We start from the raw sequence: 21,521 nt of genomic DNA on the forward strand, positions 1-21,521 counted from the left end.
TGTTCGAATCAAACATTCTTCACTCTTGATGACTTTCAAAAGATGTATTGAAGCAAATGATAATGACAGAGAGAAAAGGTGTAATGATCCCATAATTAAGCGAGACAAGAAAGAGCAAAGGCGCAACAAAAAAGATGATGATGATAAAAAGCGAAGTGGCTGAGCAACACAATACAAGCAAAAGAAAAGAGCATGTTCGCTAAGTAAGAAGTCAAAAGAGGAGGTGATAGTGTAGCCATTTTTGGATCAATTGAAAAAGAGAGATTGAACATCGTTGGGTATCTGTCAAAATCTCATCTTCGTTACACCGACAAAACCAATGCTGCAATAGCGGCAACCGATAGAACGGCTCCTGAAGCAACGTTCATCGACATAGCACCATTTCCTGCCGTTCCACCTTGTACCATTTGGAGATTAGGTTTCTGTCCTGGTTTAGAGACAGCATAGTTGGCGGAATATTGATTAGCGAAACCGCAAGTACCTCCAAAACTCTTTGTGCATGCGTCTTTGCAATCATTACGTGCTTGTGTAGTACCTCCTGGAAGTTGACAAGCGTTTGTGCAAGTGTTACCACGACGTAAACAATCCTGGAATTGTGCTGGCCAATTCCATTGTTTTAGATTTGTTGATCCTTTTGTACATGTGCACATGATCGCCATCGTATCAACATCACAGAAGTTTTCCTTAATCTTTGCATCTGCATCTGCGCATCCGGCTGTCGAACAGAATTTTGTCTGTTGGCTACAAATGATTTGTCTTTGTGCAACGGTTTCATTCAACAAACTGTAGTTGATCTTTGGAAGGTTTGCGGTATCGACATCGGTATAAACGAATGGAACGCTGCTTTGCATAACAAAGCCTGGAGGGAATGTTGCGGATGCTGTTGGGTTGGGTAGTGTAAAGTTGGAAGAAGCCGTTAGGGAAGAAGTTGAATTTCCACTTGCCGATGCTGATCCAGTGCTAGAAGATGCAGCGCTTGATGCACTGGAAGATGAATTTTGACCTTGGACTGAAACAGCGATTGTGGCCAAAGCGACCAAAAGCGAAGAGAATGACGTCCGCATCTTGATTGCAAGGTTTATATGGGAGGTGGGAGGAGTGAGAGACTCGATTCGGTTGTTATTATCGGAAGCGAATGGCAAAAGTGTGGGTAATCGAGAAGTAGGAATGAGGGCGGTGGGTTTGCCTTTACCAAAGAATGCCTTTCAATCTTTGAGTATCCGCTCCAAGAGATAAGTGAGACGTATGGATGGATGAAACTAGGTAGTGTCGAGGATGATGATGATGATGATGGTATAGGTTGTGATGGCAAACTTCACTCCTCCAAAGATGGGGCCCCTTTGATCAGTCTAGATCGACTATTTCTCATTCAAATGTGAACCCGCTTTAAGGTGTATCAGGCAATAAGATGAATGCGTTTTTACTTTTTTCTCCTTCTCTGCTTTTGTTCCGCACAAGAAAAAAAGGTTTCATTCATTAGGCACCTTACAGTCATTTGATTTATATACGCTAAATCACTTCACAGGCGCGGCGCGCAAGCAGAGAAGTACCTCACACTGCATCCATCGCGTGGGGCTTTGATACGAATCTGTGCTATTGCGCCTAGACCAGACATATTCATTTTATATTATACCGCTTCACGTCTTTCCCGCAAACTTCAAAGTTGTATTTTGGCATTGAAGCAGTGTATTGTAACGCGTAATTGTATTAACCGAACTTAATGCTTTATATTGTCTGTCTGTGTGGGGTCGATTGAGATTCAATGTCAGAGTCAAATTACCAAAAGCAGTTTAAAGTAGGCGTCACGCCAGTGACTATTTTATTTGCATTTTTTTCGCCGTACATTTGTTTATTCCGGCAGACAAGGCAAATTGCAAAGAGAGCAATGATTGTCATCTGAACCACACGTGACTTAGGATCAAGGATGAGTGGTGATGATCGATGGAGTATTTGAATTTCAAGCAGGTGATGGTAGTATAAGTATTGATGAAGACGTAGTCATTTTGCTTGGCTAGACTGGCAGTTGAATATAGCAGATTCTACCGCGGACCTGAAGTGCAGAATTGAGAGTATTATGGAAGTCTTTTTATTATTGTTTTACTTTGTGCACATCCAGATGCATGTCTTTTACACGTCACTTTGAGGATGAGTATACTGACCATGAGTTGATTTAGGAGTGTTTGGGACAAGTCGCAGATGTAAAACAATTGATAACTCCTAAAAAGAACAACCATAAACAGATAAAGATATAATTGTCATTTAAACAGAAAATATATTACCTTGCTGCTAAGTAGTCTGGCTGAATTGATTTTTCTGTTCCATCCATATCATCAGGATTAGATCGCATCTAAATATTGTCACATTATTTATGCTTCATCAGACAAAGTGATACTCGAAGATCTTATGCTTCACGGCAACGACGCCGAAGAGGGATCTGGTGAACAAGTTGATTCATTACGTAAGATCATACGCGTAAAGAGGGACGAGCGTTTCGCACGCGTTACGGGGATTAACCTAAAATTATATTCAAGCAAGACAATGTCGAGAACAACACTTTCTCTTCATACTATGGATCTCATCATGTGTTCTGGCTAGGCCATCATGTCGTCATCTTCATACGATACTGGGATGAGGGGTAGCAGTAGTATGGGAGGAGGCGAGGGAGGATCATCATCACAAAGGCTGCGAAAAAAGATGGCAAGACCGCGTTGTCCATTATGTGGTTCACGTAGATTTCGACGTGATCCAGATACTTCAATGGTTGTCTGTGATCAAGGTCATGTTTTGCAAGGCTTTCGTGAAGAGACTGCTGATGATGGTGAATCGTTTGATCCTTCTCAAAACTTGTCACAACGAACAAGGAGAAGGTTACGCGTTGGTGGAAATGGATATGTGAACAAGAAGCGAAGAAGTACGGCAATACGAGGAACCTGGTCAGCAGAGCGAGCACGGTATCTGTTCTATCAATGCTTGCAGGTCATTCTCCGTCTCCAAATTGAGGCTGTCAAGGAACATCTCCCTAGTTGCCCTGGCGAAGACTTGGAGGCAGTCTGTCGTGATTTATGGGCATTCTATGTTTCAATGCAAGATAAGCTCCAACCTCAACCTTATCTCGAAGCAAGTGAAGATGCCGGGATGCAGATCAAAGGGAAGGAAAAAAGAAGCATATCAATGGAACGTGCAAAACAAGCCGAAAGGGAGGCCATGCTACAAGAAGAGGAAGATGAATCACAAAGATTCGATGATCAATTACGCTTGCTCGGGTTGGCAGAAGACGGAGAGGAAACGGATGATCTTGTCTCAACGGATGCAGGCGAGACTTCCGCAGTGGATACGGACGATGAAGGATTGGCGAATGGGCAACGAAGTGGAGGAGATGAGAGTAGAAGAGGGTATGTTAAATCCGGCGCAAAGAATCTCACGACTTTGACATGTATCGTCTATCTTGGACTGATCACACTCCGAGTGCCTATACGATGGAACGATCTACGCCTCCTTCTGATTGAACAAAAGATACCCTTTCTTCATGCCATTTACCAACTTCCTCGACCAATGACCAAAGCTTTACCCTATCGATATGCTGAGAGATTGGATGGCAAGAAGGTTCCTTCTATTGACAAACTCCATCACGTTTCCGTCAGACTTGCAAATGATCTTCACAATAAGTTCAGCATCAAGTTTCCCGAAATGAATGCACTGCCAATGCTATGGCGATGCACGCAAGATCTTCTACTTCCGCCTACTGTATACTGTGCAGCGAAACGGTTGATTGCATATTGCGAGATCCCCCTCGTTGCCGTTCAAGAATCATGTTCGACGCTATCCCTCGATCAGGAAAAGCCACCACAACGAAATCGAAAGGCTTCATTGATGTTAGATGGAAGATTGGCAGTAAGTCTGCAATATACATCTGTACCTCGTGAAGTGGTTCTGATGGCTTCGCTGATTTTGATGATCAAGATGCGTTATGGGTTGGATGGAGAAGAGCGTTTTGAAGAGCCTCAGATTGCGGATATTTGGTCCGGATGTCCTCCTCTCGATCCTTGGCTGGCAGCGTTAGAAGTGCAACAAGCCAGAGGTGAAACTCAATTTCCCGCTTTGGCAGATCCAGATTCTGTCAAGATTGACGAAATGACAAACGATCAATTGGACGCTTATCTCGATTACGCTGAAGATAAGCTCATCTTGGAAGATCATCCAAATGCCCTACATCGACGTCATACAGGCAAGATTGATGATCTTTTGGCGTGTGGTGCAGGATTGACTTCAATCAACGGAAGGAACGACATCCATGAAAACGGCAATCATGATCAGAGTGATATCCTGTCACAATTATACAAGGACAAAAAACAACTTTACCCACACTTGATCACATTGAACGATGACCAACTTCGACCAGGCGATGCTCATTTTGTATATAATCGAATGATCTCCTCTGGCACAGCAGCAGATGCCCAATCTCCTTGGGAATCAGGCTGGGTGCATGATCAATATGCCAAGGTACTGCAGTATGCTGCCAAAGCGATCGGAATCGAGACCTACATCTTGGCAGATACTGTTTATGCTTTAGAGATGAGGTTGGTCTACTTACTGCAAGATCGCAGGACGGAAAGACAAAAGGCACAACAACCCGCAAAGAGCCAAAAGAAGGCTGAACGTAGACAAAGCGGTGCACAATCTACGGAAGAAGAACAGCTGACTGATGACGAATGATTTCATCAGACACATTGTACATCGATATATAGATTGTATTTATATTGTATTTTTAATGAGCTACTACAATTTAGCAGACATTTCTTCTTCTTGTCTTGCAAGTCTTGCCAAGATTGCCCTTCCTGCGCTGCTATTATTCTGTTTGCCGACTTGATCAGAGATCCATTGACCAATCTTTGCAGCTTCTTCCAAGTCGATACCTGTTTCATACCCTTCTGCGTGCAGCCCATATACAACCGATTCGGTATCGATGTTACCCGTTGCTCCAGGCGAATAAGGGCAACCTCCTAAACCACCAACGGCAGCATCTACAGAACGAACGCCTTCACGAACGAGAGCCAAGACATTTGCCAATCCAGTTCCCATTGTATCATGACAATGAGCAGCATACTTGCTCACATCACCTCCATTTTTTCCGCTTGTCTTTTGCAAACATTTCGCCAATACTTCACGCATTTCTGAAGGAGAAGCAGATCCTACTGTATCCCCAAGTGAAACTTCATAACAACCCATTTGTAGTAGCTGTTCGGCAATCTCTCCGCTTGCTTCAGGTTTAACTTTACCTTGATATGGACAATGAGCAACTACACTAATATAACCACGAACACGTAAACCTGCATTCAAAGCACGTTCAGAAACTTTTTCTAGCCGTTGTAAAGATTCTTGAATGGAACAATTTGTGTTTGCCTTGCAAAATTGTTCAGAAGCGGCAGTAAACAGTGCTATCTCATCTGTTGGCCAAGCGCTCTTATCTGATCCATACTCTTCCAGTAACTTCAACAACAAATCCAAACCTTTATCATTAGGAACCAAGACTGGATGAGAAATGGTGGAATCAGGTCGCATCGTACGTAAAATTTCCGCCGTATCTTTCATTTGCGGTACCCATTTTGGACTGACAAACGATCCACTTTCGATACATTCTGCACCCGCTTTACGTAGTTTATGAATTAGTTCAACTTTCGTAGATGCTGGAATTAAACCTTTCTCGTTTTGTAATCCATCCCGAGGTGATACTTCTACAATCCGTACATGTTCGCCTTTGCTGCTGCTGACAGGTGTTGCAAACGTACGCTTTTGTTGATAGGAACTGGCGATCGTACTCCTGCCAGATATACGTCCTATTGACTTTGCAAGAAGCGTTCTTTGCGATGCGATTGACATCTTTGTTGTTTTGGTGAGATGATGGAAGAAGAGAAAGGGGAGCAATGATGTATTTCTGTTACTCCTTTTTCCGTTGTTGTTGACGTATGTCATTAAATGCTTCTTCTATTTCCGACAAATTCATTCTTGCGTGTGTGCGGGGTATGCTTTTTCTAACGCGTTCCAAGGCACAATCCCTCACAATCGGACAATCAACCGACATTTCCGATGCCAAGTAGTTTAGAGCGAAAATAGACAACATGAGGAGAACATTCATTGGAACAGTCATCATGATGGAGGAGAAATAAATCGTCAAAATATTCATTGAAAAGAATCCAGTCATTCATGATAAATACAATTTCCAATCATTTTAAGCCAAATGGGCATCTTTGTATTCTGCACGGGCTTGTGCAAACAAGGGACGAGCGAAGAAATGACCTGCAACTTCATTTCCAGTCATCTTATGAGTGAATTCAGCTTCTGCATCATCAATCACAATAGGCTTTTGTCCACGTGAACCGGCAGCTGCTTCAGCAAGAAGTTGAACTTGACAATGACGTTCCAACATGACAAACCACATCACAGCTGATTCGATCGATTCCCCGGCTGTGAGAATACCGTGATTTTGCAAGATGAGTGCTTTGTTATGTGGACCAAGTGTTTCTGCAATCTTTCCGCTCTCATCTTCACCCAAAACAACACCGCCAAAGTTCTCGTAAAGCGCGCATTGATTGTAGAACACACATGAATCTTGTGTTGTCAATTCGATATTGCGACCCAAAGTGCTGAATGCTTTACCGTGCAACGAATGACTGTGGCATGCTGCATCTAAGTCCGGTCTGTGGGTATGGATAGCATGATGGATTGCATATGCAGCGGCGTTATAATATTGACCGTCTGGCTTACCACCACCTTTAATTTTTCCGTCTGGACCGATCAACAAAAGATCACTCTTTGTCATTAATCTAAAATTGACACCAAAAGGATTAACCCAAAAGTGATCTTTGAGGATTGGGTCTCTGTATGTCAAATGTCCGGCAACACCTTCATCGAATCCTAACATTCCAAACACACGGAATGCCAATGCAAGACGTTCTTTGCGTGATTCACGTTCTTCTTCTAGTGAGTTGAACGTTGGTCTTGCTGGCCAATGGAAGCCGGTTGATTCCTTTTGTGTTTTTGAAGGAGCTTGATCAACCTTTCCGGTTGTTGGTCCTTTGGTGGGGACGGCTACGATTGGTGGTTCAGCAGCGACAGATGGAGCCATTGTTGTTAGAATAAGAAAGTAGAATTGATGATGGTGGAAGAGAACAGACTTGCATAATGTATGCTTTAATATCTTATTTTGTGCTGTCTTATGAGCACTTGCCACAATTTGTTGCGGGGTAGCAGCTTTAGCATGCGTTTTAAGTGCACTTTTTGGCCGCCTGACTGCATTTTCGGCCTTACCTCCGAACAAATTCAACTTGCCGTCCCCCGTCCTGACCAGGCTAGCACTTCTTTTGCCCGTGCGATTGCCCCGTGCGACATCCTCTCTAAATACACACTCAGGAATGTCGAATGAATAAAAAGGGAAGTACTTTTCATAAGCGCGATTCTGCTAAAAGAGAGAAAAAGATCATGTTAAAGGCAAAAGTGCAGATAAGACATCTTAACCAGCATTTACTTCAAACCTTCTTGCGTGTATGTATTCTGTACATCTTTCATCAAAACCAACATCACATTCCATGACCATCTTTATCAACACATTCAATTCACAGTAGGAAAAGTGATCATTGAGAGCAGTCGTGTGCAATCTTTTATCGTTCTTCCAAGCCGGATACATGCTCAAGAGTGATCATTGATATCCCTATCTCACCCTTCAACCTCAAAAGCATCACGTACTGTGCAGCCACCCATCGATCGTCTAAACAGAACATAATCCTGACTGGCAACTATGTCTTCGACACGTGGACGAAGTGCCGCTGCCGATGAAGCAGAAAATGCTTCTGTTGCCGTTGCAAATGAAGAAGCGGCAGCAGATGTAGCCCAAACCACAACTGACGAACAGCCAACCAATGGCAATGATGCCGATGCTGCTGCAGACGAAAACGACGAAGATGCAGGCGGAAGTGGCGACTCATCCAGCGCAACCACATCACGTAGCCGAAATACCAAAAAGCGTGCTTCAAGCAGAGGCAAAAAAGGTAAAGCTTCAAGATCACGCAATTCAAAGAACTCACAATCCGTCGAAGCAGATGAAGATGCTTTCGTTGATGCAAGTACAGGAAATGCAGATGCGGAAGGAGAGGCAGATACAACGATCAAACAAGAAGAAGCGGATGCAGCACAAGGTGATTCAGAAGAAGGTACAGAAGAAGAGAAAGCTGCCAGGCGACAGCGATCCACAAGCGGAATCAAAGAGTTAGCTGGGCTTGGATTGCAGTCCCTTGGCGATGGACAAGAGGAGCCATTGATGCCTCGAAGAAGCAGAAGATCAGCAATGAGTCCCAACGAAGCTTCACGTAAAACTGCAAAGGAAGAAGAAGAAGGTGCAGAGGAGCCAGAAATTGAGGCAGGGAAAGAAGAACCATCCGCCGATAATGCCGTTGAGGAGGTGGATGAAAAGCCAGCCCCTGAAGAACCACCAGTCGAAAATGCTGAGGTAGTAGAGGGGGACGCGATCGAGGAACCAGCTCAACCTGGCATGGAAGAAGACGATGGCGATGAAGGTGTGACAAGATGCTTATGCGGCAGCACAGATGAGAACGTCGGTCTAATGATTCAATGCGAAGAGTGCAAGTGTTGGCAACATTGTATCTGTATGGGAATGATGACCGAATCGCAATGTCCGGATGTGTATTATTGTGAACAGTGTAGGCCCGAGCTACACGTTCCCCTATTGCGGATATTGGGAGTCCTTCCATCAGTCAAAGGAGCAAAGAAAGGATCAGTCAAGACTCACCACAACCGACAAGGTGTTCGCGATTCAAGCAAAGAACTCAAAGAGGCTAAAGAGGCAGTACTAGCTCTAGCAAAAGAGAATGAGAATCGAAGGTTAGAAGGAAGAGATCCAGTTACTGGATGGACAGTGATGCAACAACAGGAACAAGAATCTTTACGTCAATCAGTGGATCATTCGGAAGAACAAGCCAGACTAGGATTAGGAAGCGCTTCGCACAAACGACAACAATCAGATTCAACCCGCGTACAAAGGTCTGCCAGTCGAGACGATATTCCAGTGCCCAAAAGTCCACCAAAAAGACGCAGTACGATGAACAGTCGCGATTCAGTGTATGGCTGGGAACCCATTCCGCCTGGACTGCTTAATGAAGATGAAGTATGGGACGCGGAAGCCAGAGAGGCACATGAGGAAGCAACTCGTAAGCGCAAGCGTGGTGGAAGGGACGAAGAGAACGCACCTTCTCATCCAGCAAATGGACAGACAGCTAATGATGGCTATCCCAAGAGGAGACGTACGAGTCCCGGCGTAGAAACGATTGATGAGGAAGGCTTGGAAGGCGAAGAGGAAGAAGAAGGTCCAGCTTCACAACCATCCAAAAGAGTCGCTGCATCTTCTCAGAAACGTAATGCGAAAGACCCTGATCGTCCAAAACACCCGAACCAATACACAAAACGAGCAGCAGCCGCAAACGCAGCAGCATCTGGCACGGAAACAGGACCTGGTCCAAGCCCACACAAGACTCGTGGCGATGGCACAAGACGGTCCAATCGAGAGACTGCTGGAAGTAGTCGTATGGGCACGCCTGTCCCTGGAGAAAGTTCTTCTAGTCGCAAAGGTGATGGTACTTGGGGCCTTCCTGATCATCTTGCGCACTTGTCCTTCCTTTTGCCACCGGGTGTGGGACCTGAGCTACTCAAAGTCAGCGTGCCATCATCCAAGAGCGGTCCAAAAGGTTCAGCGAGCACCGGATCTGGTGCTACACGAGATGCAAAGACGGATCGAATCATCAAAGCATCACCACAGCCGTTCAATATTATCAATTTGACGGAAAGCACAACAAAGATCAAATACCCCGGCAAACGAATGACGATGGGAGAAATGCGAAAGAGAGTGAGAAATATTTTGGAATTCGTTAGTAGATTACAAATCGAAAGTGTTGAACGTGAAAGAAGGATGAAAATTTTAGGAATCTCTCGTGATCCAAGTAGCGGTGCGATCACCAGCGGTCCAAGCAGTGAACCGAAAGAATCTCAGAGTAGAGATGAAGAACCTGCTGTTGCTGCTGCAAAAGCTGCACGGGAAGAAGAAGCAAAGACTGCAGAAGGTGTTGCAGAAGCAAAGATGGAGGAAGCAGACGAAAATGTCAATGAAGCGAAAGCTGAAGAAGTAAAGGACACAGAGCAGACACAGGAAGAAGATACCAGCATGAAAGATGTACAAGGCGATACTGAAGGGGAGAACGCTCCCGAAGCAACTGCTCAAGCTGCTCCCGAATCATCTGAGATCAAGAATGAGGAGCCTGCAACGAATGCGTCAGAGGAGAAGGCGCCAAACGAAGAAACTGCTGCAGAGACACCGACTATTGTCGATCCTATATTGATTGAGGACAACCCAGCTTCAGATCCATCCAATGCTTCTGGTGTAGCTGCGTTTGCCAACATTGGAGGATCATCAAGTATGGCTCTGGTAGATGAATTGACGAGAGAATTATTAGCTTTTCAAACTCGCTTCGGCACAGGAAATACTGTTGCTATGTCATCTGCTCTAGGATTTTGAGATGTCCGCTTGTATTCTTTTTCCGTTTCAGCATGTATAATAGGATCTGTGTAATGCATTTGTTAAACTCGAAAGACACTGGTAACTCGTTTTCTGTGAAAATGTGTGTGAATTGCAGTGTAAAGTACAGTATGGGATACACGGAAATAATGATAGAAGAAGCATATTGTGAGTATGTATAGCGAGACAAAATGCATGGAGTAAGGTAATAGAAAATATATTTTCATTTGAACTTTCGTAAATCGTTCAATCGTTTCAAATTGACACGATGACGTTCATTGGCTTCGTGCAATTCTTCTTTCGTATAAGGTGTTGGCTTTTTACCTCTTCTGGTAATGTTCAAAATGTTGAAATTGTACGGTTCACCTGAACGTAAGAAAAATTGCGTGCCAGGAGGATATTTGGAAAGATCATAAGGGAAGTCGGGCGGAATCTCCGAAGAAAATTCAAGATTTGCAACACTGTTGTCCGCATTACTTGCCGTACTTGATTCTCCAACAGTCACCCAGCTCTGATCAGCAGAATCTTGCATTAATTCTGAAACAGTCTTTTGCGTCTTTTTTGCTTTTTCTTCTTCCACTTTGATTCTCTTGATCGCATCTTCTTGAGATTCATTCCATCTTTGAGATACCTTTCTTTGTCGTTTCCCTTCTACGATTGGAATCTTCTCGCTATCGATCAATTGTGTAGGCGCAGTAGGAAGGCCAAGCGTCACCCTATCGCGAACATAAAGTCGAGGGTGCTGGACCGCATCCTTTGTCAATTGCTGGGGTAGGCTTGGTTTGAGTGACTTCTTCTTTTTCTTTATCGATATTTTGTCCTTCTTTGGAAGTACTTGGGGATTGATCATAGATGTTGATGCAAGAGCAGGAGATGCAGCGTGTTCAGTTTTGATCCGTTTGGTTTGAGTCACTGATCCTTTTTCAATGCTTTCAGTTGCAGATCTCTTTGTGGAGATACCAGTCGTAGGTAATTGAGCTTGTGCTGCCTCTTTGACTTGATTGATGTGAGACTCAATGATCGCAGCAACTGCTCTTTCCCATTTCTTACGTCCTAAAGGCGTGGAAACATCAGCACTGAGATCTCCTTTCACCCTGTCCAAGAGTGCTTTGGGGATGCGGATCTCATTGCTTGTACGATATTCTTCAGGAATAATGCTCAATAAGGCATCAGGCAATTTGATTTTTCGAATCGGTGTTTCATCCTTTCCTTTTGCCTCTTCTACATTATCGGACAGCTTTTGAATCACAGCTGGATTTTCATTTCTTGCATTCTTGGCAGCTTTTGCAAGCGGACGACGTTTCTTCTTTTTCTTCTTCTGCTTGTCCTTACTACCACCTACAACCGTACCTTTTGGAACAGTAGCAGATTTACGCACACCCATAACTCCTGAACAATTTGCAGCGCCACAATGACATGCTTCTCCCGCTTCGCCTGTAACAGTTTTGGGAGAAAATGCTGACCAGCCATAATCGTATGTCAATTCTTCTCCAGCTGCGATGTCACGCGAAGCAAAAAGGGCAACTTGAAATTCACCCGCTCTTTGTTCGTCTGTTCCGCAAACGAGCCACTTCTGAATACCGCAATTTGGATCACAAGAGTGATTCGCATAACGTGTAATGTTACCCTTCAAACCACCATCAAGCATCTCTCCAGCTGGTGCATCATAAATCATCAAATAATAATTGCCCGTGTCTTTGTAATGATCACGTACTCTGCGTACCATTTCATTATAATCAACCACTTCTCCACGGTATTCATCAATGAATTGTCCTTTTGCGATTGGCTCTTTGGTTCGCAATCCAAATCCTCTAGCACCATAATAATGCACTTCTGTTTTGATCGACTTGCGTTTCCCGAATTGAACATTCGTACAACGTTCTCCACAAGGACAGTGTTTCGGATGACAAAGATATTGTGTTTGACGATTGACGCAAGTCTCATCACATGTACCCGTTGGAGGACATTGACAAATCATAATTTCGCCGGGCAATTTGGGTCTACTTACGTATCGATTGGAGGATATATGCTTGTACGGCGGAGGTTTTCGTTTAGATGCCATCTTCAATCGAATGTCGTCAATTTCTTGTGAGATCGGGTATGGTAGTCTGAAATCCTTATTCTCCGTTAGCACCCAATAGCCAAAATCTGTTGGAAGTGGAAAAGCTGAAACATGATTTGTATTTCGTTGTCGTGATGTTCCTTGCAATAATCGATGATTGCTATTATGCAACGACTTACGCGATGGTATCTTTGCACTCTCGTTCACTTTGTGATCGTTAGAGTATAACCCACTGGTCAAGAAGACCTTACGTTTCCAAGATGGTTTGTTATCTTTCTGTTCTGGTCTTGCTGATGTGCTCGGTACGGGCGATTCTGAAGGCTCTGAATTACTTTTCGAGAGCGTCTCGCGTAAATGATTAATAGCAGAACTCGATACAGAAGTGGGTACGCGATCTTTTGCTCCGGCAGCGCTACGTAAAGAGACTCTTGAAGGTGAAGGGGAAGAAGGAGCGCTCTGCGTCTGTTCTTTTGAAGATCCATGAGCGAGTGCTCGATCAAGCAAGAATCTCTTTGTAGTTCCCTTTGGTCGTCCGAACGTCGGTGTACCAGCTTGCTCGACCTGGCCTGGTGTATCTCTAGATGAATCTAATGCTGAATTACTGTTGCTATCTCGAGCCTTTCTAGCTCGAACAACAATTGATGGTGTACTGAGGCGAGAAGGCACTTCTTCATTCAAATCGTGTTTGTCCTTCAATTCCACTCTTTCATGATTGGGTGATGAGGTTGCAGAAGAATTCGAACCAACCGTACCTGCTTTTCTTCTATTTGGGGTTAATGCTTGTGCTTCCTCAGCCTCGACTTGTTTGAGTGACTTACTGACCTTTCTCTGCGGACGTCTAGATAAAATGGAGCTTGAGCTTTGCCCTTCTCTCTCATCGCCTGATTGGATGAATGTCGATTGATCGAGGTTGGATTGATCGTTGTCGTCGTCCTCTTCAGACGACAGAGAAGATGCATCTTCATCTACAGAGTCCAATTGTGTTAAACTACTTGTATCTGAAACATCCTCCCAAGCGGCTGTTTTAGTATATGCAGGCTTTTGTACAGCTTCACGCATCTCCACATCAGCCTCCAATGCTGATTGTGGAATTCCAGTTTCGATCGTTTTTGAATCAAAAGGCGCACGACTTGAAGGTGGTGAAGAAAAGGAAGATGCATCAGCGCTTGAAAGTGAATCAAGAGACGTTTCGCGTGACCACGGTGCAACTGTTGTCCAATTGAATGCAGGTATATCGGTTGAACTACTTTCGTGTTGTTCACTTGTTGAAGCAATTGAACTGGACCCGTTTGATTCGTTCCAGCGTGATTTATTGGTGCTAGATGACGGTTTAGACGTGCTTTCAGAATTTGCTTGAGAGCGAAATTGATTTGATTCTACTTTATCACCTGAATGCTTAGCAACATTGCTTTTTGGTCGTAATAAACCATCACTTCTTCCTGATTTTCGTCTTTGTGGTCTTTCACTAGCGCTTTGATCGTTCCCCGTATCATCACGATCAACGAATGTGACATCTATACTCTCATGGCCATCACCATTGATGTTGTTCTTGTTGGTTGTTCCTTGATCATTATAAAATGAAGAGACGGCAATCGAAGATGAAGAGGACGGAGAATTGGCATGAAATCGTGCAGCTTGCTTTCTACCTTCTCTCGAGCTTCGTAGCATTTTGTCGATAGGATGTCAATACGTTGAATGCTAAGCACTTCTTCTGTGCCTCTCGGCAGAACAAGTTGGTTCTCTAAATGTGTTGTCCGAATCGAAAAAGGATGAATGGGACGGGGCGTATAGTCGAGATGTGTATGTTCACACTACTGAAAAGAGTGTGTTTATGATCGATCGAACTCTAGGATGCTAAGCGGTGAAAAAGGGTGAGAATGGTGTTGTATGTTATCGTGATCTGTGATGCAACGGAGTAATGCACTCAAAGCTCACTCTTTTTAGAAAAACAACTTCACTCATTCAAATAGAAGCTTGATCCGCTTGTAATATAACATTACACTCTCTCTGTGTGTGCGGGCGCGTTGAAGGAATTAGCAGCGCGTATGATATACGCGTTTCCTTGAAACACTCCTCCAAGTTTGTAGCACATGATCAGTCCTTTGATGGGGCTGAGAACTGGCCTGACCAATTCCTAAAAACCGAAATGGCGTGTGCCCGCATCTCCTAAACGTGACCGACCGTTGGAAGTAGGGTAAGCCAGCTCATGAAAGCAATTCACGGTTCAATCGTCAAAGCAACGATTTAACATATATACTACAACCAATCAATTCTTCATGCAAAAATAAAAGTACAATTGAGATTTTCATGTTTCTCTTTATTGAAGATAGGCATCCAAACCTTCTCCTAAGATTTCTTCAATAGCAGAAACGAGTCCGTTCATCACCTGTTGCATATCTTCATCGCTCTCTTGCAATAATTCTGCAATACTTGGAACCGTCTCAGGTACCAAAGTCAATAATCCATCTTCGCATCCTTTCGTTCTCCAGACACGGTCCAAGATTCGAATAGAAGCTAAACGTGATTGTTGTTGAACTTGATTGGATGATCGATCATTGGAATAGATCGAAGGCGTGGTCAATTGTCTTGCTACTTCCAACAAGGACGAATTTGCTGTCTTGATGCAATTTTCATCAGACACAGTTGCACACAAGGAACAAACCGTATCGGCTAACAAACGTTCCATCGCTGAAGAAGAAAGTGCAGGAGATCCTTGAATACGCAATTGAGCAATTAAAGCGGTCAACATCTTATCCACACGCATTTGATTCCAGAATGTGCCCTTATCAGCCTTTGAGCTGAGCTTGACACTGGTCAACATGGGCTCCCAAAGAGATTCGGGGAGTACTTTGCCATTGTTCAGTGTTTCAATCGTTGCATCCAACACATTGACATAGTAGTGTGAAATCAATTCGCCCAATTCTTCCAAAAGTGCGTTCAATGCTTTGTAAAGAACTGTTTGACGGGCATACACTTGCTCTCCAATATTATCGCCTTCATTCTCATCTTCCGCTAGATCAACCAATGCCCAATCGCACAAGCGTAAAAAGAGCGGTCTGAATGTTGTTTCATTCAATCGGAATACCAATCGTACGAAAACGCCAACCGTTTTGCCTTCAATCGTAGCCAAAGCTTCATCCGAAAGCTTCGTCCATTGCTTTTCTCCTAGCATACGCTTGCGACGCACATCAAAGCATTCGAGCAAGAAGCGGAAAATGGCTTTGTAGTGGCTCGTCGTCTTGCGTTTGTCCATAGAACGTGTGCATAATTGAACAACATCAAGAGCAAACATGTGCACATCAGTCAAATCCTCTGAGCCTGCCTTGGCCAACGCTGCATTATGAACATCAAAAGTTGCTTGTAATACTTCACCAGCATCGATGAATTTCACAATGTTCGCCAAGACCTTCTTTGCTCCGCTTGATTTTGCAACGATTGGCGTTTCGATCAACAAGTTAAAAATACCCGACAAATGCGAAGACATGAAAGTTGGTACTGATCTCAACAATGCAACAAAGACCGACAGCGCACCTTCTTGTTGATGTTTTGCATCTTCATTCGTAGGCAAGCCATCACGTTTGATGAGGCTTTTGCATAATTGTACCAATTCTGCCAATTTGGGAATCAAACGAGGTCCAAGTGTTTCGCCCATCTTGCGCAAAACATCCAAAGCACGTTCACTTACCAAGGAATTACCTTGTCGTGCTGATTGCAAGGATAATTTGCCAATTCTTGAGAGGGTTTCCGATAAGGCTGAATGTTCCTTTGATTCTGGTTGCTCGCAAACGGCCAATAGCGTATCTAAAGCAATTACTTGGTCTTCAACAGAGCTTTCAAACAGGCCAGAGCAGACTTGTATTACACTTGGAGTGAAGTCGGATGCTTGTCTGCGCTCAGTCTTCATCATTGCCCCCATGGCATTAGCAAAGATTTGCAATCCACTGCGCTTGGACAAGGCGTCTTTACTGTGTACCAAAGAGTTGACAACGTGCTTCAATGTAGAAACTGAAACAATTGTCATCACTTCGTCCAGTGCTTCTTGTGATGCTGAGGCTACAGCAACGTTATCAACACGGGTCAAGAGGATCGCATTTTGGATAATGTTGTGCAGGATTGAGTCACGCTTCTTGCGATCGTCTTCATCTTCTACTTCACGTTCTTCTTCAAATGTACTACGATTATCGAAAACGGCAAATTTGCTGAAACGAAGCAGAGCAATGATCCGCTTGATCGGATCGGTCTTTCGTCCTTCATGTTCAGTATCGATGTGACGGACGCAATCCAAGAAGACATGCTCTTGCATTTCAATCGGGTCCATAGATCGATGTTGCCATGTACGCATAGCTTCATTCCATACTTCGGCCAAGACTGAGAATTGAATGTCAATTGCTGCTTGCTTTCTATTCTTTGCATCTTGAGCACGTTCGAACAGTGATAAAGGTAATTGCAAAGCAGAGGCTGCCTCATCATCCGTCATCTGTTTTGCTACCTTGTACGCTTGTCGATCGACCAACAAGAGACACACAGGCGAAAGGAAATCGTCCATTCCCATTACGCTAGCCAACAGATGGAAGAAGTTTTGTCGGCGATGTCTGGGAACGTGCGTAGCAGCATCGGTGAAGACGCAGAGAAGAGGACGTGCAGCTTGTAAAAGTGATAAAGATGCATCTCTTCCCGTCAGACCATTCTTCTTTTGTGATCCCTGCGATTGTTTCCGTTGAATATCTGCGACGACTGGTGGTAGAATACTTTGTAATGTGCGCTCAATCACAGTGAAACTGTGCTCGTCATCACGTTGAAGCATAGTGCTTCCCACAAATGTAAAGATGGGCATAGAATGATGCACCAATAAATCGGGTGATACTCTTCCGATTAAGGCCAAGAGGTCCAAAGCTTGCTGGAAAGTGTACGGACGACAAGGTGTCTTGACTACGTTAATCAAAAGATCGATTCGTAATGGATCGAGTACTTCAGCGGTCAAATTTGCATCCATCGATCCACACAAGATAGTCAGGTTGCTCATCGCTACTTGCATCACATGTTCCGCACTCGTGCTGATGTTGGCCAAGTGCAATTCTGTGCCCAATCGAGCGCATTCGAACAATTCTGCGACTAATTGCGTACTTGCTTCAGGCTTGCGGGATAGAGTAGCTTCCAAAAGTTCAGTCAAAGTAGAAAGCGATGCAATTCCGGGACCTTCCTGTTGTTCGCCAGCATCAATGCGATTACGCTTATTGGCAGGCTGGCCGCGAGACAAAAGTGCTTCCGTGATAGTTTTGCGAAGTTCAGAGAAGATCGATGCGATCATGTCGGGTTGCACGGGTAGAGTGTATAAGCAAGTGCGAATCTCTCTTGGCATTGCTACTGCAGAATTCGCAATCAGATTAGCGAGGAACAACGTGATCTCTCTTTGCTTCTCGCGAGGCAAGATTGAAAAGACTTGAGACTGTAGAGCCGAAGCAGCACAAATCTGAGCTTGTCTTGATGCACCTTCGATGGCAAATTTGAACAAAGTCCAAACACCTTGCGAGTCTGATTTGATCATGGATTTGACGCTCTTGTCATAAAGACCGAGCAATTGTTTCTGTAAAGCAGATGAAGATGCTGGATCATGCAGACTTTTCTCGAGGAGCGGCTGCAGGGTCAATAGTTTACGCTCATGACTGACACCGGATAAGCTCTCCAACAGGAATAAACGCGAGCGGAGATTGTCCCAGCAGAGTATATGAGTAGAAAGGTAGTGGATAATAGCTCCTTTATGTGCAACGACTTTCTTTCCATCCTCCTTCACGTTCACCGTCAAATGATGATTCATCCAAGGCGCCAAATATTCGGAATCATTGACAAATGATTGACGAGCTTGAACGATACCTTGTAAGAACTCTCGTACGTCTTGAAGATCAAGATAAGAAAGCGAGACTGCCGTTTGAGGACCATAAATGACATCGTAACCGTAGATGGTTTCCGTCTCTGATCCGTTCGCCTTTGGATCAATGCTTGTTGCTATAGCTTGTAATGTCTGTAACGAAGAGAGGCATTCCACCCTAATAGTCTTTTCTCCATCATGAAGTGCAACCATGAACGCTGGGACTATGGTCTGATAATCTGACAAATTCGAGCTTCGAGCATGCGCATTCAAGAAGGCGTGCGCATATTTAAGAGACATAAGTCGCACTTCGGCATTGTGGTATAGCTGATCGTCTTGTGATGCTGTCCAGATCGAAGCAAGGAACGCCAATGCACGATCATGCATACGAGGTAAAAGTGATTCAATAATCAAATTTACCAATCGCAATTCAGAAGTCAAGTGCGTGATAATGATGGCAAAAAGTCTCGAGACTGTTGCACCAGAACTTGTCGAGTCCAAAAAGTGTGTTTCCACAATCGGAGTATGCTTTGCTAGCTCCAAGAATAGATTAATGTACACTTTACCCAAAGTTCTTTCTGATGCAGGCTTGCTGTAGATAGCTTCGTACACCGTCTGCTCTTCGTAGTCCTCTAAACGACCGTAAGATCCGTCTTGCGCTTGCAATCGTGCTACAATCTTTGTGCAGACACGTTCGCATTTCTCGGCTTGCAAGTTTCTCAGCAAAGAGCCTAATGTCAACAAAGCCAAGAGTCGGCTGGACAAAGGCGATGATGATGTATCACCTCGTGAAGGCAGTGCCACTGTGATGAGAAATTCACAATCCGCCTCTTCTGACGTTGCCATGTGTCTTGCAAGATTGTCCACCAAGCTTTCATTCGCTTTGGCCAAATTCTCGTCATTAATGTGAGGCAAGACAGAGTCGCTCACCTCCTTTATGCGGGAAGCGATCACGTTGAGATTCTTTAAGGTTTTGCCTGAGAAAGCTTCTGCTAATGCCGCATAGTATGCTTGACCACTTTTGCGACTCTTTTTGAAAAGAAGTAATTTTGGCCAGAGTATATTGAACCAGATGTCCCATTGTTCATCTTCGCTTGCGAGGCTTTCTCCAATCAACTTTTCGGCTAAGAAGCGGATATGCAATAATGTAACACTTCTGGAGAATTTTGCATCTCCATCCGTATGATGAAGAGCTTTTTGAACTTCCTCTACGATTCCGTTTACACCGAGACTTTGCAACAAGAGTTCATGTTCAGCATAGAGAGCGCCAACGATATCTGCATTATCATCAGAGAGCATCGAAGCTAGCGAATCCTGAACGAATTTGTCTTTTGCGACAGCCTTTCCTGCTTGAACATTTCTCAGAAGCGTTCGCAGAGATGTTAATCGGCTAGTAGGATCGGCGTCTTGCATGCCCAACCAAACGATCGCATCTTCCTTTTCCTCCATCGTTCCTTCAGCTGTTGCGCCTGCTGCTTGAGCAAGGATTGCACCCATTAACGAATCCAGCTTTGCACGCTTTTCGTTGGATATGTCCTTTGTTGCATTTTTGAAAGCTCCTTCGATCAAACGAGGGTGCCTTTGACGAATACGTGAAATCACTTCGATAAGTGCTGATACCTTTTTCTCTTGGCATTGTTCCAACATATAGCTGACCGCCCTGACTGCTGATCTGTCTCCGATTGCCTTTTGGCCACCGAGTATAGCTTCCATGGCACCTTGAATGTGTGTTTCTTCTTGTCCTTTCACAGCAGCGTCTGTTAGACCGAACAAAAGCTGTAAGAAGAAAGGGTCGAGATCATATGATGCTGCCTCATTCGTAAACGAGAGATCGGCCAGAAGTAGATGGGAAAGCTTTAGCGCAACGGTTGGTTGAATGAGTTTAGGAGCGGTTCGCAAATCATCATTTGTATGTGTTGAGATAAGATCTTTTGTGACTTGTTGTACAACGCATGCAATTGCGACCAAGATTGCAGTCCTTCCCTTTGCCTTTTTAATCGAAGTGGAAGCCAAGCTGGAAATGATTCGTGAACCGGCTTCAAAGCTGAGACTGAATGCGTTTGCAATTGCACAGATTGCCATTGAACCATAGATGCTAGCCTCCTTCTCAACGTCTGTGCTTGAGGTAAATTCCAATACGGCAGGCAATAGAATTGTGAGCAAAAGTTGTGCATCATCATCACGCGATTCCACCCTCTTGTTCAAGTTTCTAGTCAATCCCATTCGAAGTTGCATGTCATCTGATCCAGACCATAAAGAGCATAGTTTTACGATTGTAGAAAGCCAAAAAGACAGAACGGTATGCCTATGGCGTTGAAAGGAGTGCAATCGTGAAGAAGCAGGCTTACGTTGAACGAGCCCCATGACCCAACGTAATGTGACCGAACTGGATGTAGTAGAAGGAGGAGCCAACAAGGCGGACAATAGTACTGAAGAAGGTAGAGGGACTGCTTGCTTTTGAATAGGAAGTAAAAAGGCGAAATGCGGCTTGTCCTTCAGTTCTAGAATGCCGAGCATGCGTGCAAATTCTGCCGATTCGTGAAAGGGGATGAATGCACTCAAGAGTGTTTCCACATTGTATTCATGAGCACGAAATCTTCTTATTAGCCATTCGATGCACTTTCCAGCACTTCTGTCCAAAAGTCGGTCTCCGATGAGATAAAGAAGATCGGAGATAGCGTCATCGATACCTGCATTTTCCTCTTTTGTCTTTGTTAATCTGTCCAGATCTTTACTATCGTCTCCAAATAGAAGATCCGCCGCACCTGTTGCATCGTTCCATTTGTTAAAAGATGCATCTTCTGCTGATAATTCATCCCAACCATTCAAAGCTAAACCATGTAAAGTTTGATAATCTTGCGAAGAGGCTACTGAAGCAGGAAAGAGGTAAGATTTTGCCTGCACTCTTTGAGCTGCTTTTCCGCCTGCCAATCGACCGGCATTATGAGAACGTACCTGCGCAAGCTGAGAAGCAAGCGAGGATGCCATGTTTGACTATTTGAATGAGGATGATAATG

At 44.3% G+C, this 21,521-nt stretch overlaps 7 protein-coding genes across 7 annotated transcripts; 2 read left to right on the forward strand and 5 right to left on the reverse strand.

Annotated features, from left to right (window-relative positions):
* Positions 1–29: 29 nt before the first annotated feature.
* On the reverse strand, positions 30–1,445 carry FA14DRAFT_161448 (uncharacterized protein). Its single transcript, XM_025499128.1, has one exon. The coding sequence runs from the start codon at positions 1,062–1,064 to the stop codon at positions 303–305; it is 762 nt and encodes a 253-aa protein (XP_025354061.1). The 5' UTR covers positions 1,065–1,445; the 3' UTR covers positions 30–302.
* Positions 1,446–2,434: 989 nt separating this feature from the next.
* Positions 2,435–4,745, forward strand: FA14DRAFT_65136 (uncharacterized protein). The gene has a single exon (XM_025502638.1). The coding sequence runs from the start codon at positions 2,602–2,604 to the stop codon at positions 4,711–4,713; it is 2,112 nt and encodes a 703-aa protein (XP_025354062.1). The 5' UTR covers positions 2,435–2,601; the 3' UTR covers positions 4,714–4,745.
* A 31-nt stretch (positions 4,746–4,776) lies between these two features.
* Positions 4,777–5,877, reverse strand: FA14DRAFT_165032 (aldolase; the record flags this gene model as incomplete). Its single annotated transcript, XM_025499927.1, has 2 exons — positions 4,777–5,764; positions 5,843–5,877. 2 exons carry the CDS (start codon positions 5,875–5,877, stop codon positions 4,777–4,779), a joined length of 1,023 nt encoding a protein of 340 aa, XP_025354063.1.
* Positions 5,878–6,098: 221 nt separating this feature from the next.
* Positions 6,099–7,369, reverse strand: FA14DRAFT_65134 (arad-like aldolase/epimerase). The gene has a single exon (XM_025502637.1). The coding sequence runs from the start codon at positions 7,121–7,123 to the stop codon at positions 6,227–6,229; it is 897 nt and encodes a 298-aa protein (XP_025354064.1). The 5' UTR covers positions 7,124–7,369; the 3' UTR covers positions 6,099–6,226.
* Positions 7,370–7,478: 109 nt separating this feature from the next.
* Positions 7,479–10,648, forward strand: FA14DRAFT_190883 (uncharacterized protein). The gene has a single exon (XM_025501826.1). It carries the CDS (start codon positions 7,793–7,795, stop codon positions 10,574–10,576), a length of 2,784 nt encoding a protein of 927 aa, XP_025354065.1. The 5' UTR covers positions 7,479–7,792; the 3' UTR covers positions 10,577–10,648.
* A 1,297-nt stretch (positions 10,649–11,945) lies between these two features.
* Positions 11,946–12,785, reverse strand: FA14DRAFT_111499 (SET domain-containing protein; the record flags this gene model as incomplete). The annotated part of the gene is made up of 1 exon (XM_025495945.1): positions 11,946–12,785. A coding segment is annotated over one exon (840 nt), but the record flags the coding sequence as incomplete, so codon positions are not given.
* Positions 12,786–14,894: 2,109 nt separating this feature from the next.
* FA14DRAFT_161451 (uncharacterized protein) lies at positions 14,895–21,519 on the reverse strand. The gene has a single exon (XM_025499129.1). It carries the CDS (start codon positions 21,490–21,492, stop codon positions 14,956–14,958), a length of 6,537 nt encoding a protein of 2,178 aa, XP_025354067.1. The 5' UTR covers positions 21,493–21,519; the 3' UTR covers positions 14,895–14,955.
* Positions 21,520–21,521: the final 2 nt, after the last annotated feature.

Source organism: Meira miltonrushii (genome assembly GCF_003144205.1).
Source record: "Meira miltonrushii strain MCA 3882 unplaced genomic scaffold FA14scaffold_3, whole genome shotgun sequence".
NCBI lineage: Eukaryota > Fungi > Basidiomycota > Exobasidiomycetes > Exobasidiales > Brachybasidiaceae > Meira > Meira miltonrushii.

Coding starts and splice junctions, on each gene's coding strand:
- FA14DRAFT_161448 (XM_025499128.1), bottom strand. CDS start 1,064: ATGCGGACGTCATTCTCTTCGCTTTTGGTCGCTTTGGCCACAATCGCT.
- FA14DRAFT_190883 (XM_025501826.1), top strand. CDS start 7,793: ATGTCTTCGACACGTGGACGAAGTGCCGCTGCCGATGAAGCAGAAAAT.
- FA14DRAFT_65136 (XM_025502638.1), top strand. CDS start 2,602: ATGTCGTCATCTTCATACGATACTGGGATGAGGGGTAGCAGTAGTATG.
- FA14DRAFT_161451 (XM_025499129.1), bottom strand. CDS start 21,492: ATGGCATCCTCGCTTGCTTCTCAGCTTGCGCAGGTACGTTCTCATAAT.
- FA14DRAFT_65134 (XM_025502637.1), bottom strand. CDS start 7,123: ATGGCTCCATCTGTCGCTGCTGAACCACCAATCGTAGCCGTCCCCACC.